Source organism: Mesoplodon bidens, assembly GCF_964165515.1.
Source record: "Mesoplodon bidens genome assembly, chromosome: 7".
Taxonomy (NCBI): Eukaryota; Metazoa; Chordata; class Mammalia; order Artiodactyla; family Ziphiidae; genus Mesoplodon; species Mesoplodon bidens.
The window spans coordinates 50,389,475-50,408,346 of NC_138164.1; the positions used below are offsets into that span (position 1 = coordinate 50,389,475).

The window sequence follows — 18,872 nt, forward strand, 5'->3', positions numbered from 1 at the left end:
CTCACTTTACTGATGAGTAAATGGAGACCAAGAATGAAAACATGGGCTTCCCTGGTGGCGCAGTGGTTGAGAATCTGCCTGCTAATGCAGGGGACACGGGTTCGAGCCCTGGTCTGGGAAGATCCCACATGTCGCGGAGCAACTAGGCCCGTGAGCCACAACTACTGAGCCTGCGTGTCTGGAGCCTGTACTCCACAACAAGAGAGGCCACGATAGTGAGAGGCCCGCGCACCGCGATGAAGAGTGGCCCCCACTTGCCACAACTGGAGAAAGCCCTCGCACAGAAACGAAGAACCAACACAGCAAAAATAAATAAACTAATTAATTAAAAAAAAAGCAAACATTAAAAAAAAAAAAGAATGAAAACATGGTAATGATAGGTAACACTTAGTGAGCACTTTCTACAGGGCAGGCTTTGCTCCAAGCACTTTTCATGCATCAGCTCCATTAGTCCTCATGGTAACTCTGTGAGGTTGGCATATTACCATCCTCATCTGATAGAAGAGGAAACCAAGGCACAGAGGGGTTGAGCAATTTGTCCAAAGTCACAAAATAAGTAAGAGCTGGAACTAGCATTTGCACCCAGGAGTCATGATTCAGAGCCAATGCTTTTAGCTGTTATATGGTACTACTTCTCACAAGCACTGAAGATCATTGGAACTTTATTATTATGAATAAAAGCTGATTGTGTGTGTGTGTGTGTGTGTGTGTGTGTGAGAGAGAGAGAGAGAGAGAGAGAGAGAGAGAGAGAGAGAGAGACTTTCTCAATCAGATGAGGCAGCATGTCACGATTCATGGAAAACATCAGAAATCAGGCAATGATTTTAATTTCATTTAGAGGAAAGGGATCACAAGTTTAGAAAATCAAAAATCAGGAAAAATAAAAGTTTAGTAGACATCTGTTATCTCTAATGATTTAAAGGAGATGAGAAAAGAAAATTCTCAAACTCTTTCTACCAGTTTCCAGAGGCTTATAAACTGTTTCAGCTTTAAAGAAAAAGAACATCTGTGATAATCCTGGCAGCAGGTTTAAGGAATCCGCCAAAGTGAGGCCTCCTGAAGGTGAAATACTCAATGTCTATGTTAGGGTCCACCATTATCTGACCTCTTATGGTCAGGGAAGACTTAAATCTACAGAAGTATAAAAGTTGGAGTGTTCTTTTCCCTGTATTTCTAGAAATATAAAAGTTGGAATGTTTTTCTAGCATTTTTTCATAAGTGAGTACCCATTCACAGCTCCTGATTTTATGCAAGAGACTGTTGCCGGAGCTGCTCCAGGTCTTTGCTCACAACCCTCTAACCCTCACCTTTAGCAGGAATGTCCTTGCTCAAATCCTGCCAATCCCCCACCTTTAGCAGGAGTGAACATAAATCTTTAAATTAAAGGGCCCAGAGATAAGAAAGGAAGCTACAAACAAACAAAAAAAACCCAGATGGAAACAGCCGGGACCAAGATAGCAATGAATCTGACCTCCAACAGACCCTGAGTCTCATTACAAGTTAATTTTACTATATTGGCATATTAAATAACACACCTACCAGGGGCTGTAACTGAACATTAAGGACCAAAAAAGGATAAAAAAGGGATGGCACCCCTCTCCCTCGAAGAAGCCCTGCCCCTTCCCCAGTAGACTAATGCATATACCTCCCCATCATTAGCCTCACTCCTCCTCCCTTTGTCTTTACCCTTTAAAATTAAACCCCTCTGGCCAGGTGGGCGAGAAGTTGATCTGTGAACCTTAGTTCCCACTTCTCCATTCTTTGACCCCTGAATTAAGCTTGTGCTGTGTCGAACTCAGCATAGGTTTTGTTATTCACTGATTTGAACCAGAGCAACCAGAATGGAAAAAGAGCCCTCTCTGCCAAGGCAGAGAGCCTCAGCCAAGCTAGGGCCCAAGCAGGGTCCATACGACTTAATTTGGCAACAAGACATTTATAGCTTGTGTGTCAATTCACCAATTCAGACATTGGTTGAGCAGCTACTGCGTGTGAGACAGTGTATGAAGTGCTGGAGATGCTAGGTGGACATCAGAAAACATGAAAGACTGAGCTGATGCAAAAGGGTCTCCCTCCTGCTACAAACATGTAGAAATGCTAGACAAAATACAGCAGGACAAAGTTTCAAAAATGCTTAAGGGAGTTTAGAAAAATTCCCTGGATGCCAGAAAGGAGGAGGAAAGTCTAACCAAAAACTGTGAGTAGGAGCTGATGCATGGGGCCAGGCCTGGCGTATGGCCCCTGGAGCTAGAGGTGGAGGTTTTAAAGCCATGCAGGGATAGAAGGGGAGGTCTCAAGTTGGTGTTAGGTGAGATGTGGGAAGACACCCCTGCATCAAGCTGGACATTTTGAAGGGCTGAACGGGGATAAGAAAACCCTCCATCAGTCACTTGGGGAGGTGGCAAGGAAACTTGTCCTTTGTCCAGGCCCTTGAATGAAAATTCACCTTCAAGAAATAGAAGCCCCAGACTCACCCATGTGTAAGTGCAGAGTCCATATTTACATTGGCCTGGCAGTGGGGAACTCTAAGCTGAGAAATGCCATCAAAACTTGGGTGGAAAGACAAAAATACAATCTCCCCCTGAGGGTACACACAACTTGGGCACAGAGGACTCCCACAGGAAACAAAGAAAAAGACCCACTGAAGATGAGCAAACAATCCAAAATCAAATGAGGAAACTAGTGATGCGGAGAGAGGGCAAGTTCATCAAATGAACATTAGTTCCTAAGACCCTGAGATAACAGAATAATCTGAATGACACAATTAGATGTGTTTAAAATTGAAAACATTAAAAGTAACCATAATGAAGCAATAGAATAAGAACAGAGCGGTGAGGAAAATCAACAAGTGCTCGCCTTCCAGGGACATAGCACATGCCTGGGAGATGGAAAAGGAAAGAAGCAGGAGAAAGTGGGCATAGAGGGAACCTACCTCAACATTAAAAAGGCCATATATGACAAACCCACAGCAAACATCATTCTCAATGGTGAAAAACTGAAAGCAATTCCTCTAAGATGAGGAACAAGACAAGGGTGCCCACTCTTGCCACTATTATTCAACATAGTTTTGGAAGTCCTAGCCATGGCAGTTGGAGAAGAAAAATAAATAAAAGGAATCTAAATTGGAAAAGAAGAAGTAAAACTGTCATTGTTTGCAGATGACATGATACTATGCATAGAAAACCCTAAAGATGCCACCGAAAACTACTAGAGCTAATCAATGAATTTTGTAAAGTCACAGGATACAAAATTAACACACAGAAATCTCCTGTATTCCTATACACTAACAACCAAAGATCAGAAAGAGAAATTAAGGAAACAATTCCATTCACCATTGTAACAAAAAGAATAAAATACCTAGGAATAAACCTACCTAAGGAGGCAAAAGACCTGTATGCAGAAAACTATAAGACACTGATGAAAGAAATCAAAGACGATACAAACTTATGGAGAGATATACCATGTTCTTGGATTGGAAGAATCAATATTGTGAAAATGACTATACTACCCCAAAGCAATCTACAGATTCAATGCAATCCCTATCAAATTACCAATGACATTTTTCACAGATCTAGAACAAAAAATTTTACAATTTGTATGGAAACACAAAAGACCGCAAACACCCAAAGCAACCTTGAGAAAGAAAAACGGAGCTTTTGACTTCAGATTATACTACAAAGCTACAGTAACCAGGACAATCTGGCACTGGCACAAAAACAGAAATATAGATCAATGGAACAGGATAGAAAGCACAGAGATAAACCCACACACCTATGGTCACCTAATCTATGACAAAGGAGGCAAGTACATACAATGGAGAAAAAACAGCCTCTTCAATAAGTGGTGCTGGGAAAACTGGACAGCTACATGTAAAAGAATGAAATTAGAACACTCCCTAACACCACACACAAAAAATAAACTAAAAATGGATTAAAGACCTAAATGTAAGGTCAGACACTATAAAACTCTTAGAGGAAAACATAGGCAGAACACTCTTTGACATGAAACGCAGCAAGATCTTTTTTGACCCACCTCCTAGAGTAATGAAACTAAAAATAAACAAATGGGGCTTCCCTGGTAGCGCAATGGTTGGGGGTCCACCTGCGAGTGCAGGGGGCGCGGGTTCATGTCCCGGTCCAGGAGGGTCCCGCATGCCGCGGAGTGGCTGGGCCCGTGGGCCATGGCTGCTGAGCCCGCTCATCCGGAGCAACGGGAGAGGCCACAGCAGTGAGAGGCCCGCGTGCCGCAAAAGAAAATAAATAAATAAATAAATAAATAAATAAATAAACAAATGGGATCCAATTAAACTTAAAAGCTTTTGCACAGCAAAGGGAACCATAAACAAGATGAAAAGACAACCCTCAGAATGGGAGAAAATATTTGCAAATGGAACAATGGACAAAGGATTAATCTCCAAAATTTACAAGCAGCTCATGCAGCTCAATATCAAAAAAACAAACAACCGAATCGAAAAATGGGAGGAAGACCTAAATTGACATTTCTCCAAAGAAGACATACAGATGGTCAAGAGGCACATGAAAAGATGCTCAACATCACTAATCATTAGAGAAATGCAAATCAAAACTACAATGACGTATCACCTCACACCAGTCAGAATGGCCATCATTAAAAAATCTACAAACAATAAATGCCGGAGAGGGTGTGGAGAAAAGGGAACCTTCTTGCACTGTTGGTGGGAATGTAAATTGATACAGCCACTATGGAGAACAGTATGGAGGTTCCTTATAAAACTACAAATAGAACTACCATATGACCCAGCAATCCTACTACTGGGCACATACCCAGAGAAAACCATAATTCAAAAAGACACATGTGGGCTTCCCTGGTGGCGCAATGGTTGAGAGTCCGCCTGCTGATGCAGGGGACACGGGTTCATGCCCCAGTCCAGGAGGATCCCACATGCCGCAGAGCGGCTGGGCCCGTGAGCCATGGCCGCTGAGCCTGCGTGTCGGGAGCCTGTGCTCTGCAACGGAAGAGGTCCCAACAGTGAGAGGCCCGCGTACTGAAAAAAAAAAAAAAAAAAAGACACATGCACCCCAATGTTCATTGAAGCACTATTTACAAGAGACAGGACATGGAAGCAACCTAAATGTCCAATGACAGATGAATGGATAAAGAAGATGTGGTACACATATATAATGGAATATTACTCAGCCATAAAAGGAATGAAATTGGGTCATTTGTAGAGACGTGGATGGACCTAGAGACTGTCATACAGAGTGAAGTAAGTCAGAAAGAGGAAAACAAATATCAGATATTAACACATATTTGTGGAATCTAAAAAAAAAAAGGTATAGATGATCTTATTTGCAAAGCAGAAATAGAGACACAGACATAGAGAACAAAACAAATGTGTGGATACCAAGGGGGAAAAGGGGTGGGGTGGGATGAATTGGGAGATTGGGATTGACATATATATATGCTATTGATTCTATGTTTTAAATAGATAAGTAATGAGAACCTACTGTAAAGCACAGGGAACTCTACTCAATGCTCTGCGGTGACCTAAATGGGAAGTAATCCAAAAAAGAGGGGATGCCTATATACATACAGCTGATTCACTTTGCCGTATGGTAGAAACTAACACAACATTGTAAAGCAACTATACTCCAATAATTTTTTTTAAAAAAGGAAAAAGAAAAAGAAAAAGAAGAAAGAAAGAAAGAAAGAAAGAAGGAAGGAAGGAAGGGAGGGAGGGAGGGAGGGAGGGAGGAAGGAAGCAGGGACCATTCAGTCTAAGAGAGGGACTGCACAGGGAGCTGTGGTCGCCCCAGGAAGGGGTGCCACACCCAGCCTGCCCAGAGGAAGGGACAGGGAAACGAATATGTGTCCTCAGGGGATAGGGGGGATGTTAAAGGCTTGGGGGGGGGAACCCAGAGAATGGCACTTTCAAGGGCTGCCACAGTCTAATGTTTGCATTTCCTCAGCTGCTGCAGAGATTCCCTTAAAGAAACTAAGTACATTATACGGAAATAGTTATTTATGTATCCACCTCTCCAGCCCAAGCTGTGAATTTCTCCAGCTTGGAGACAGTGTGTCCTGCATTCACACAGAGCCACACTCCCCCTCACTGATTCCCCTCTTGCCACACCAGTCTTCTGTCAGTTCTTCAAGCATGATAAGCTCTTTTCTACTTCTGGGTCTCTGCACATGCTGTTGTCACCATCTAGAATGATCTTTTCCTTGTGCTTTTCTTTTGGGTCTCAGCTTAATGGTCTCAGAAAGACCTTCCCTGACTACCTTACTAACAAGGTCCCACCCTACTGCTGTTTTCTAGCCACCTCTTGTTGGTTTCTTCCTCTTACCATAATTTATAATTATTTAACCCTTTTTTTCTTCTTGTCTCCCCCATTAGAATGCAGACTCCATGAAGGCAGGGAATGATCTGTTCATTGTTGGATCTCTAATGCCTGGCATTTATTTAGTAGATGTTTAGTAAAGTTATCAAGTAAATTACTCATGCAAGTAACAATTATGAAGCAATTAAAACTATACCCAGCTCAGAGGACACAGAGATGGAAAGCATGGATTTGAACTTTGCAGTTTAGTGAGGGAGAGACATCAAACAAGGACTTGCATCATTACGTGATGATGATGATGATGGGGGAGGTACAGGGTGTTGTGGGAGCACATGGCAAGGGCATGGATTTTGTACAGAATTCAGGAAGGCTTCCAGGAAGAAGGAACATCTAAGCTGAGTCCTGAAGGATAGATGGAGTTCAACAGTTGATGGGGCACTGGAAGATGTTTTCCAGGCTGAGAGAAGGCCCAGATGCAAGAGGGACATGGCTCTGGAGAGTCTGAAAGAGGTTCTGCATGGGTATAGCTTAGAGCTGCAGCAAGAAATAAGATGGGGGAGGTAAACAAGGCCAGATCATAGAGGGTTTTCAAGCTAGGATAAGGAGTTTGGGCTTTATCTTGCTGTCAATCGGGAGCCATTAAACATCTTAATTGGGAGAGTGGCATAATCCAATTGGTATTTTATAAAATGGCCGTGGGGCAGTGTGGAAAACAGGAAGAGGATTGAAGGCAGGGAGACCAGATGGCTAGTGCAATAATTTAGGCAAGAGATGAGGATGGTTTAACTAGAGGTGCGGTAATGAGGAAGTGACCTGGAGGAATTTAGAAGAGAAGGCGGAAGTTGGGACAGGGGTGCGGCACGATCAAGGATGATGCCTAGCTTTCTAGCATGAATAACATGGTGAAGGGGGCACCATCTTTGGGCCACATCCAGCAGAGAACCAGACACCTAGTATACATGCCATAGATGTCTACTTAATGAAGTAGAAATGGTCTTAGTGAAACATTTTCATAAGATGAGTATACACCAGCTCACTTTCGGGTCCTGGGTCTACCTAGGATCTGCCATTCCCTACTGCCTCTACCTGCCTTGGGTTACTCATTTGTGACCTGCCAGGCCAGGCTTGGTTCAGTATTTCTAATCCACAGTCCCCACCAGGACCCATTTGCCTCTGTCCCCTGCTGAGAAGTGTGCCTTGTGCCCTTCCCCCACTCTCTCTGGCCACCAGTGTCATTATTGCCAATAATGCTACTGTAATTCTTCATTTATTTTCTTGGTGGTTTGAAGTTATAGTAACATTAAAATTTATACTCAATAATATTATTACAGTTTTCCACTACTAATGCGATTATTATTTTTGTTCATTTGTGTTTGAAAGCCATTAGCATAAGATTTACCTCCAACCATATCTGCTGTGATTTTTAATGCCCTTGAAACTTGCAGCAAGCTATAAGTCTATAATAAGAGAAGGCTGGGAAGCATATAAATGTCTTTCTTGGGAAAATAGGGCTTTTATTTTCATCCTGGTTGTACTCGGGTTCTTTGATAGAGCAGCTGGTAGGATATAATGTATTAAAGGCTGAGAACACTGTGTTAGTTTGTAGATGTGTTCAAACAGTTTCCTGGTTATTCAGAGGACACTTTTATATTCTAGGAAGATTCATATTCTTGTTCCTTTTTTATGCCGTTTCTACCTGACTTCCAGAAAAATATAATAAATTGTGTGCTTGCAGGGAACAATATTTAGAACCATGAATTATTTGGAAGAGAAGGGACCCTGAAATCACTCTATCCTCCTGACTTTCTGAGGACCTGGGGAGCTGGATGCATGGCTTAGCAGAGCTCTGGAAACAGGCTTATTTCAGAGGCTGGAGAGAGGAGTTTCTCTGTGGGGCAGGGAAGGAGGATGAGCAGGGCAGGCCTCATGAGTGTGTGACCTGTTCAGACTCTCAGGGCCCCGTACTGTGAAATTCAGTGTCACCATCTTGAAATTCTTAAGTTTTGAACAAGGGACCCCACATTTTCACTAGGCTCTGCAAATTATGTATCTGGTACGACATACAGGTTTTGGAGTCAGACAGGCTTGGGTTCAAGTTCTGGAATTCTCTAACTATTGACCTTATCAGTTTCCTTATCAGAAAAAACGGGAAATTTAATATTGTCTTCTCCAAGTAGAGGTGAGAGCTAGAAGTACATGTTCAGCATCTAGAGGGCCTGACAGGTGGTGACAAACCCTAGGACATGCTCAGTGGGATTTTTTTTTTTTTTTTTTGCGGTACGCAGGCCTCTCACTGTTGTGGCCTCTCCCGTTGCAGAGCACAGGCTCCGGACGCGCAGGCTCAGAGGCCATGGCTCACGGGCCCAGCCACTCTGCATCATGTGGGATCTTTCTGGACCGGGGCACGAACCCGTGTCCCCTGCATTGGCAGGCGGACTCTCAACCACTGCGCCACCAGGGAAGCCCTCAGTGGGATTTTTAACTCCCATGTGCAATACCCATAATTAAACATTATTATGACTTAATGTCAAGAACACTAGCCAGCTGGGAGAGCCAGACATCGTCAGTGTGTACAGAGGCTAATCCCAGGTGTGCTGATTAGGAACACGCTGAGCAAAGAACATTTTCCTAAGCGGGGCATAAGGCGGGGGGTTCCATCCATCAGTTTTCAGCCTTTTTACTGCTATGACACATGACAGATAATGCTTGCCGGTACAATGTGGTCTCAGTTTCTCACAATTCATACATGCTTCCCATCTCTCCAGAAACCTCTCAAGACAGCCAATGAGTGACACAGGCATTATTATGAAGATGCCCTTGACCTTGATCTAATTAATTTGCAAACTTTAGTATTTCAACTATTATTTGTAATAGATGGTTTTCAACATACGACACAACAGAACAGATATAGCCAGTGTATCACAATTCCATGCTTGAGAACCAGGAACCCAAACAAGGGATACTGCCTCCATGACAGGCTGGAGAGACCAGGACCAATATGAAGCCCTTCATGACTTTGCAGATGAACATGGTCGTGCTGTAGCCCGAATGAGTGATGCCAGTTACAAGGCATGGCAGCCAGAGTCAGGGAAACACGAAGTTGTTGGTAAGATAAACTTGTGATGAATGACATGCTGTCTCAAAACACTGGGTTAAACATTTTTTCTGAGAATAGAGAAAGGTTTTAAATCAAATTAATGAGAAACATAAGCTAATTCCTGGGCGTTTTTGGACTCTGGTCCAAAAGAATTCCTCAGGGGATTATAGTAGGAATCAGGTGACCTTTGCTGCATTCACTTTAGGGTTTGTGGGAGCTTGGAGTCCAGATGGTAGACGTCAGGAGGAAGGGCTAGGGGCCTCAGCTCTGCTTGCCCTGCTGCAATACACATCATGAGATACAGGGACCAGTGTCTTCACGGCCCCTGCACTGTCTCAGGAGATGTGAGCAGGAGCCTGAGCAGGCAAAAGCCCCTCAGTGACCTGTGCTGGAAATGACCACACTCCAAGCACCGTTTGCTCTTTCTTTACTTCCTCCTACGCACTTGTGAGCAGTGAGATGTGGGTGCCTGCCCAGCTCTCTCAGGCCCAAAGGGCTTTTGTGGGTAGTGATGGCCAAAGCTGGACCATCTCCTCCCCACAGTGCAGCCTGTGAATGACCTTCGAAAAACCATAGCTCTTCTTTCAAGATCCCTCATCAGCCTCCTTCTAGTGCTTTTGATGAGGGATGATGGTACTTCCCGACAGAAAAGAATGATGGACGATTGCTCCCTTATCTCTCATTGGTATGAATGGGGTCCTAGATAATAGTCCAGCTCCTGGGCCCACATGACACAGTACATGGTACATAAAAGATGCTTCCATCTATAATGATTATGATTAATCACTGACTAATTTATCAAACACCTCAAGACATAGATGCAAAAAGCATGTGTCAATAAATAAATGTTTCTCTTTGGAAATGGTGATTTTAGCTTAGAGTGACTGTCACTCCCCCAACCCTCTCATGGATCAGAGTAAGAAAACCGTAATCCACTGCACTGACCCTTGGGAGAACAGAGACATGGTATCCCAACAATGCAGCCACAGTAGCAGCTTTTAGCACAAGCTGAAGAAACCACAAATGCAGTTAGGGAAAATCTGAGATGACAAGATGGACATTTGTGCCTCTGTCCTCTACTGAACATAAACCCCCTCAAACCCAGCAAATAGATTTCACTTCCTAGGGTACCACTTTTCCAGCACATTGTACTGTAAATTTCGAGCCCCTGGGAAAGAAAGCTAAAGGATGCTTGACTGCATTTCTGGGTTTTGGTCCTTCTGTGATTGTTTTTCTTACCTGTTGTCGAATTTCCTCCTCCATTTTCACTGGTGAACCCAATTCTGCAACTTGTTTGACGCCTTCGCTGGCATATCCTCCATACTCCCATAACACGTAATTCTTGGAGTGGGATCCGCCGATGATTGCAGACCAGTGATTTGCCCGACCTGGGAAAGCCAATCAGGATGCAGGTATCAGTGTGTATGTGGCTAAAACACAAGTCCCTTAAAGGATGGGGAGGAGGTGTAATTGGACAATGATTCAAGCAGCGTTGGCTACGCACCTGCCCTGTGTTAGGTCCTGCGCTATTCTGGGATGAATAAGACAGTCCCTGTGAGCAAGTATGTCTTGCAGATATATGACAGGGCAATGGGTAGATGTCTAAACAAGACACAGAAGTGGCCCAGAATGATGACTCCTGTCTGGAAGGATCTTAGAGAAGAAGAAAGTTGAGAGAATTTTTAAATGCTGAGCAGATTTGTAAGACAGAACAGAGAGGAAAGGCTATTTCTGGCAGACTCAGAAACATTAAATAACATTGTGTGTTTGCGGAGCCATAAGTAATTTAGCATTGCTGTGTCACAAACTGTCAACGGGAGAGGCAGGAAATGATGCCAGGGAGGTAGGAAGGGACCCGCTCAAATGAGTTTGGATGTCATTTGAAAGGGTCTGAAACCACCGAAGGGTTCTGGGCAGGGGAACGAAACAATCACATTTGACTTTTAGATAAATCATCCAGGCAGCAGCATGAAGAATGCATTAGAGGGAGCAAAATTGGAGTGTGGAGCTGGGGAGGTCAGCACGGAGCAAAAGGTAAAGGGAGTGAGTGGGGAATTAGGCTTGACAGTTCCTGGGAAAAAGCACTGCTGTTTTTAGCTGGCTTTTTTTTTTAAACATCTTTATTGGAGTATAATTGCTTTTTAGCTGGCTTTTACATACCTTCCAGGGTGAGGGGCAGGCAGGCTAGCCATGTGAAAGCATGGGAAAGGTGGTTTGGATACAAGAACATGACCAGTCTACTGCGGTTTGGTGAGGATCATGCAGGATGATGACTGCAGTGGGATGTAGCAGGGAATTAATGGATGACACAAAGGGAGAACAGAATAAGATCTGGACAGGACCAAGAGAGAACTTAGCCTGAAGATTTTTCCATCTCAGGAGGGAGGAAGGAGAGGAGAGAGTCAACACCAGCACCACCCTGGATTTGTTTTTGCATGTGATGAATATATATGCATATATATTGATTACTAAGTTACATACAATTCATCATAGGGTTGGCTCAGTTGTCTGCATTCTGTGGTTGGTTTTATAAAGTCTTAAGTTAAGGAACATTTTCAGGCATAGCAAAGAGGAAAACTTGAACTGGGTGGACCCAGCTGACAATTGCAGTTTATCACCCTGTGGCCCAGAGTGGGCAGAACTCTCTACGCTACCCCACCACTTAAGAAAGTGATTCTGAACAGGCCCTGATCTTGTTTACATCTGCCACCTGCTACCCCAGGGTGCCCTGACCCAGAGGCACATCAAGAACATGGGCACAAAGCCACCTGCCCAGCCTGCTGAGGGATGACATGACCCAGGCAGATGACATCACCATATGGGTCCGCCCAACTGCTGGATCATTATTTCCCACATATCAGGGAAATGCAAGCTCCATGTCATATCCTTAGAGAATGGAGATATTGCCAGCTATTTCTCTAACTCACTTCCTGAGTAGGGAGAATGTCCTGGCTATCATCTAGGCCAAGAGCACTGCTTGTGTAGGGGCAAGGGTAAGAACCAGTCATGACCTTTGGTTCATGATGTGAACACAGGGAGACCAGTTTCAGCATCTCTTATTCCCGGCTCTGTTCCACCAAAATGTCCCCTCGTTCCAAACCCAACCTACTTGCAATTTCACACTTCAGTAGCTCAGCACATACTGCTCCCTCTGTGCTTTCCTCCTCTTGTCATGGCTGACTCATTCCTCCTTTATAATTTACCCAGAAGCCTCCCAAGACCACCATAGAATGACTTAGGCCCTTGTCTTCTGATCACATTTTTTAAAAAATTGAAGTATAGCTGATTTACAATATTATATTAATTTCAGGTATACAACATAGTGATTCAATATTTTTATAAAGTTAAAGTTATTACAAAATAATGGCTATATTTCTCTGTGCTGTACAATATATCCTTGTTGCTTATCTATTTGATACTTAGTAGTCTGTATTTCTTAATCCCATACCCCTATCTTGCCCCTCCCCTTTCCCCTTTCCCCACTGGTAACTATTAGTTTGTCCTATCAGCATAGATCACATTTACGATCCCTTCTACACATCTGTTTTCCCACTAGACTGTAAGCTCACTGAGGAAGCCTGTCTTCAGACTGTATCCCCAGTGCCTAGCACTGAGCTTGCTGCATTGTGAATGCTTAGTACACATTTCCTGAAGCATTCATCCAGTCAAATGCAAAGGTGGCAGTATATGTGCTTGAAGTGTTTGGGAACAGGCTGGCACAGATTTGACGCAATGTGATTAAATTCAAATCTCAGTTCAGCAGAGTTCCTAACTCCTACTGGGCTAAAGCACTCAGCTATTCTGCATGCTGTTAAAAATAAACACCAACAACAACAAAAAGGAAAGGCATGGGTCTCAGAGCCAGCAGACAGGGATTCAAATCCCGGCATTTCCACTTACTAGCTGTGTAAACTTGGTCAAATTCCAATTATTTTATTTCCCTGAGTCCCAGCTCCCTCTTTTGTAATTCAGGGGTGATAATGCCTACCTTATTGACCTGTTATAAGAATTAAATTCAATTTTTAAAATAATGACATAACATATGTGCAATCACTGACACACAATAGACCCTCAATAATTATAGTTTCCTCCTTCCCCGGTTGTTTGGGAGGCTACAAAAATGAGTAAAACGTGAACCTGCCTTTAATTCAATATAGGAGATAAGAGATACATAATATGAACTAAGATAAGAGAATAGGAACAAGCACAATCACAGGGGGGATTAGGGGATGGACCCAGATGGCTCTTTCTGGTTTATTCATTCAACTTCCATTTACTATGTGCCAAGCACAGTGGCAGGCTCTGGGCACCAACAGGAATTGGATATGGTGCTTGTCCTGGAGGGACTCATGGTCTGGGGGTGGAGAAACAGATGGATAAGCAGATTACCTATAATCGAGCATGTTCAGAGCTCTAGAAACAAGAACACAGAGCAAAGGGGATGGAGCAGCTAATTCCAAATTCAAGGATTCAAACATACCACATTTATTCAAATTTCAATACATCGAATGACATCAACCACATAATAGGTACCTTCAAGGCACTAGGCTAAGGTGTGGGAGCAGACCACATCCTCCCTGGGGGACAAGGTAGGCACTCATGGAACAACAATCTGCAGTGTTAGAAATAACAATGAATTCAGGTGAGTGGCAGTCACTCCTGTGCAGAATGGTATGGGGGGAGGGGGCATGGTGATGGAGAGCCAGAAGACCTGGGCTCCAGGCCTCCATTCGTGACCATGAATCAGTCATTCCATCTCTGAGAGCCCCAGTTCACCTTTTAAAAATAGAGATAATAATTACTAGTCTGGACTATCTCCCAGAGTTGTGCAAATTAATTGGGCTGGTTTGGGAGAGAACTACAAAAACTTTAAAGAACTGTGCAAAAAAAAGTCTCTGTAGTTTTACAGACAGAAAGCACTATGGGAATCCAAAAGAGGAATCCACAAGAAGGCAGAGGAGGAAGGACATGTTCCCCTGGGAAGGAGACTCCCATGGGAAAACTGGCAGGACAGTAGGAGTGGGAATTCTATTAAAAATAGGTAAGAGGATTAAACACCCATTAGGTGTTAGGCATAATGCTTTCCTAGGTGTAACTCTCACTACAACCTCATTGTCACCTTATAGATGAGGAAATCAAGGCCCAGAGATGTTAAGGAACCTACCCAAGCTCACAGAGCTAGCAAGGGGGCAAAGCTGGGGTTCAAACCCAGATCCGCCTGACCCCAGAACACATGCTCTTTTCCCACATCCCATTGAGAGGTCAGGAAATGGAGACCGTTTGGTGGACTGGAGAGATAGAAGACAAAGAGATAAGATGAAAAAGAAGAGGACTTCCGGGTAAGATGGCGGAAGAGTAAGACGCGGAGATCACCTTCCTCCCCACGGATACACCAGAAATACAGCTACACGTGGAACAACTCCTACAGAACACCTACTGAACGCTGGCAGAAGACCCCAGACCTCCCAAAAGGCAAGAAACCCTCCACATACCTGGGTAGGGCAAAGCGGAGAGATCCCCACACAGAGGATCGGTGCCGAGCGGCACTCACCAGCCCGAGAGGCTTGTCTGCTCGCCCGCCGGGGGGCGCAGCGCTGGAAGCTGAGGCTCGGGCTTCGGTCAGAGCGCAGGGAGAGGACTGGGGCTGGCGGCGAGAACTCAGCCTGAAGGGGGCTAATGTGCCACAGCTAGCCGGGAGGGAGTCCGGGAAAACTCTGGAGCTGCCGAAGAGGCAAGAGACTTTTTCTTCCCTCTTGGTTTCCTGGTGCGCGAGGAGAGGGGATTAAGAGCGCTGCTTAAAGGGGCTCCACAGACGGGCGCGAGTCGCGACTGAAAGCGCGGAGCCCAGTGACGGGCGTGGGACGCTGGGGCTGCTGCTGCCGCCGCCAAGAAGCCTGTGTGCGAGCGCAGGTCACTGCCCACACCGCCCTTCCGGGAGCCTGTGCAGCCCGCCACTGCCGGGGTCCCGGGATCCAGGGGCGGCTTCCCTGGGAGAACGCACGGCGCGCCTCGGGCTGGTGCAACGTCACGCCGACCTCTGCCGCTGCAGGCTCGCCCCGCACTCCGTGCCCCTCCCTCCCGCCCGGCCTTGAGTGAGCCAGAGTCCCCGAAGAGGCTGCTCCTTTAACCCTGTCCTGTCTGAGCGAAGAACAGACGCCCTCCGGCGACCTACACGCAGAGGCGGGGCCAAATCCAAAGCTGAGACCCAGGAGCTGTGAGAACAAAGAAGAGAAAGGGAAACCTCTCCCAGCAGCCTCAGAAGCAGCGGATTAAAGCTCCACAATCAACTGGATGTACCCTGCATCTGTGGAATACATGAATAGACAACACATCATCCCAAATTGAGGAGCCCGGAGTCAGTGCTGTGCCTCTGAGGTGGGAGAGCCAACTTCAGGACACTGGTCCACAAGAGACCTCCCAGCTCCACATAATATCAAACGGCAAAAATCTTCCAGAGATCTCCATCTCAACACCAGCACCCAGCTTCACTCAACGACCAGCAAGCTACAGTGCTGGACACCCTATGCCAAACAACTAGCAAGAAAGGAACACAACGCCACCCATTAGCAGAGGAGAGGTGGCCTAAAATCATAAAAAGTCCGCAGACACCCCAAAACACACCACCAGACGTGGACCTGCCCACCAGAAAGACAAGATCCAGCCTCATCCACCAGAACACAGGCACTAGTCCCCTCCACCAGGAAGCTTACACAACCCACTAAACCAACCTTAGCCACTGGGGACAGACACCAAAAACAACGGGAACTACGAACCTGCAGCCTGCAAAAAGGAGACCCCAAACACAGTAACATAAGCAAAATGAGAAGACAGAAAAACACACAGCAGGGGAAGGAGCAAGATAAAAACCCACCAGATCTAACAAATGAAGAGGTAATAGGCAGTCTACCTGAAAAAGAATTCAGAATAATGATGGTAAAGATGATCCAAGATTCTATTTCCCAGATCCAAAATCTTGGAAATAGAATAGACAAAATGCAAGAAACAGTTAACAAGGACCTAGAAGAACTAAAGATGAATCAAGCATCGATTAAAAACACAATACATGAAATAAAAAATACTCTAGATGGGATCAATAGCAGAATAACTGAGGCAGAAGAACGGATAAGTGAGGTGGAAGATAAAGTAGTGGAAATAACTGCTGCAGAGCAAAATAAAGAAAAAAGAATGAAAAGAACAGAGGACAGTCTCAGAGACCTCTGGGACAACATTAAACGCACCAACATTCGAATTATAGGGGTTCCAGAAGAAGAAGAGAAAAAGAAAGGGACTGAGAAATTATTTGAAGAGATTATAGTTGAAAACTTCCCTAATATGGGAAAGGAAATAGTTAATCAAGTCCAGGAGGCACAGAGAGTCCCATACAGCATAAATCCAAGGAGAAATACGCCAAGACACATATTAATCAAACTGTCAAAAATTAAACACAAAGAAATCATATTAAAAGCAGCAAGGCAAAAACAACAAATAACACACAAGGGAATCCCCATCAGGATAACAGCTGATCTCTCAGCAGAAACTCTACAAGCCAGAAGGGAGTGGCAGGACATAATTAAAGTGATGAAGGAGAAAAACCTGCAACCAAGATTACTCTACCCAGCAAGGATCTCATTCAGATTTGATGGAGAAATTAAAACGTTTACAGACAAGCAAAAGCTGAGAGAGTTCAGCACCACCAAACCAGCTTTACAACAAATGCTAAAGGAACTTCTCTAGGCAAGAAACACAACAGAAGGAAAAGACCTACAATAACGAACCCAAAACAATTAAGAAAATGGGAATAGGAACATACATATCGATAATTACCTTAAATGTAAATGGACTAAATGCTCCCAACAAAAGATACAGATTGGCTGAATGGATACAAAAACAAGACCCATATATATGCTGTCTACAAGAGACCCACTTCAGACCTAGAGACACATACAGACTGAAAGTAAGGGGATGGAAAAAGATATTCCATGCAAATGGAAACCAAAAGAAAGCTGGAGTAGCAATTCTCATATCAGACAAAATAGACTTTAAAATAAAGACTTCTAGAAGAGACAAAGAAGGACACTACATAATGATCAAGGGATCGATCCAAGAAGAAGATATAACAATTGTAAATATTTATGCACCAAACATAGGAGCACCTCAATACATAAGGCAAATACTAACAGCCATAAAAGGAGAAATCGACAGTAACACACTCATAGTAGGGGACTTTAACACCCCACTTTCACCAATGGACAGATCATCCAAAATGAAAATAAATAAGGAAACACAAGCTTTAAATGATACATTAAACAAGATGGACTTAATTGATATTTATAGGACATTCCATCCAAAAACAACAGAATACACATTTTTCTCAAGTGCTCATGGAACATTCTCCAGGATAGATCATATCTTGGGTCACAAATCAAGCCTTGGTAAATTTAAGAAAATTGAAATTGTATCAAGTATCTTTTCCGCCCACAATGCTATGAGACTAGATATCAATTACAGGAAAGGAGCTGTAAAAAATACAAACACATGGAGGCTAAACAATACACTACTTAATAACGAAGTGATCACTGAAGAAATCAAAGAGGAAATTAAAAAATACCTAGAAACAAATGACAATGGAGACACGACGACCCAAAACCTATGGGATGCAGCAAAAGCAATTCTAAGAGGGAAGTTTATAGCAATACAATCCCACCTTAAGAAACAGGAAACATCTCGAATAAACAACCTAACCTTGCACCTAAAGCAATTAGAGAAAGAAGAACAAAAACATCCCAAAGTTAGCAGAAGGAAAGAAATCATAAAAATCAGATCAGAAATAAATGAAAAAGAAATGAAGGAAACGATAGCAAAGATCAATACAACTAAAAGCTGGTTCTTTGAGAAGATAAACAAAATTGATAAACCATTAGGCAGACTCATCAAGAAAAAAAGGGAGAAGACTCAAATCAATAGAATTAGAAATGAAAAAGGAGAAGTAACAACTGACACTGCAGAAATACAAAAGATCATGAGAGATTACTATAAGCAACTCTATGCCAATAAAATGGACAACCTGGAAGAGATGGACAAATTCTTAGAAATGCACAACCTGCCAAGACTGAATCAGGAAGAAATAGAAAATATGAACAGACCAATCACAAGCACTGAAATTGAAACTGTGATAAAAAATCTTCCAACAAACAAAAGCCCAGGACCAGATGGCTTCACAGGCAAATTCTATCAAGCATTTAGAGAAGAGCTAACACCTATCCTTCTGAAACTCTTCCAAAATATAGCAGAGGGAGGAACACTCCCAAACTCATTCTACAAGGCCACCATCACCTTGATACCAAAACCAGACAAGGATGTCACAAAGAAAGAAAACTACAGGCCGATATCACTGATGAACATAGATGCAAAAATCCTCAACAAAATACTAGCAAACAGAATCCAACAGCACATTAAAA

The 18,872-nt window shown here is 43.7% G+C and overlaps 1 protein-coding gene across 1 annotated transcript in view; it reads right to left on the bottom strand.

Moving 5' to 3' along the window:
- Nucleotides 1-18,872, bottom strand: part of SPON1 (spondin 1) — a gene marked incomplete at its 3' end in the record, with an annotated part of 287,249 nt that overhangs the window by 102,590 nt on the left and 165,787 nt on the right. The window contains exon 6 of the mRNA XM_081240471.1: nucleotides 10,654-10,802. Coding sequence (XP_081096597.1) covers nucleotides 10,654-10,802 — 149 coding nt within the window. The remainder of the gene's footprint in view (nucleotides 1-10,653; nucleotides 10,803-18,872) is intronic.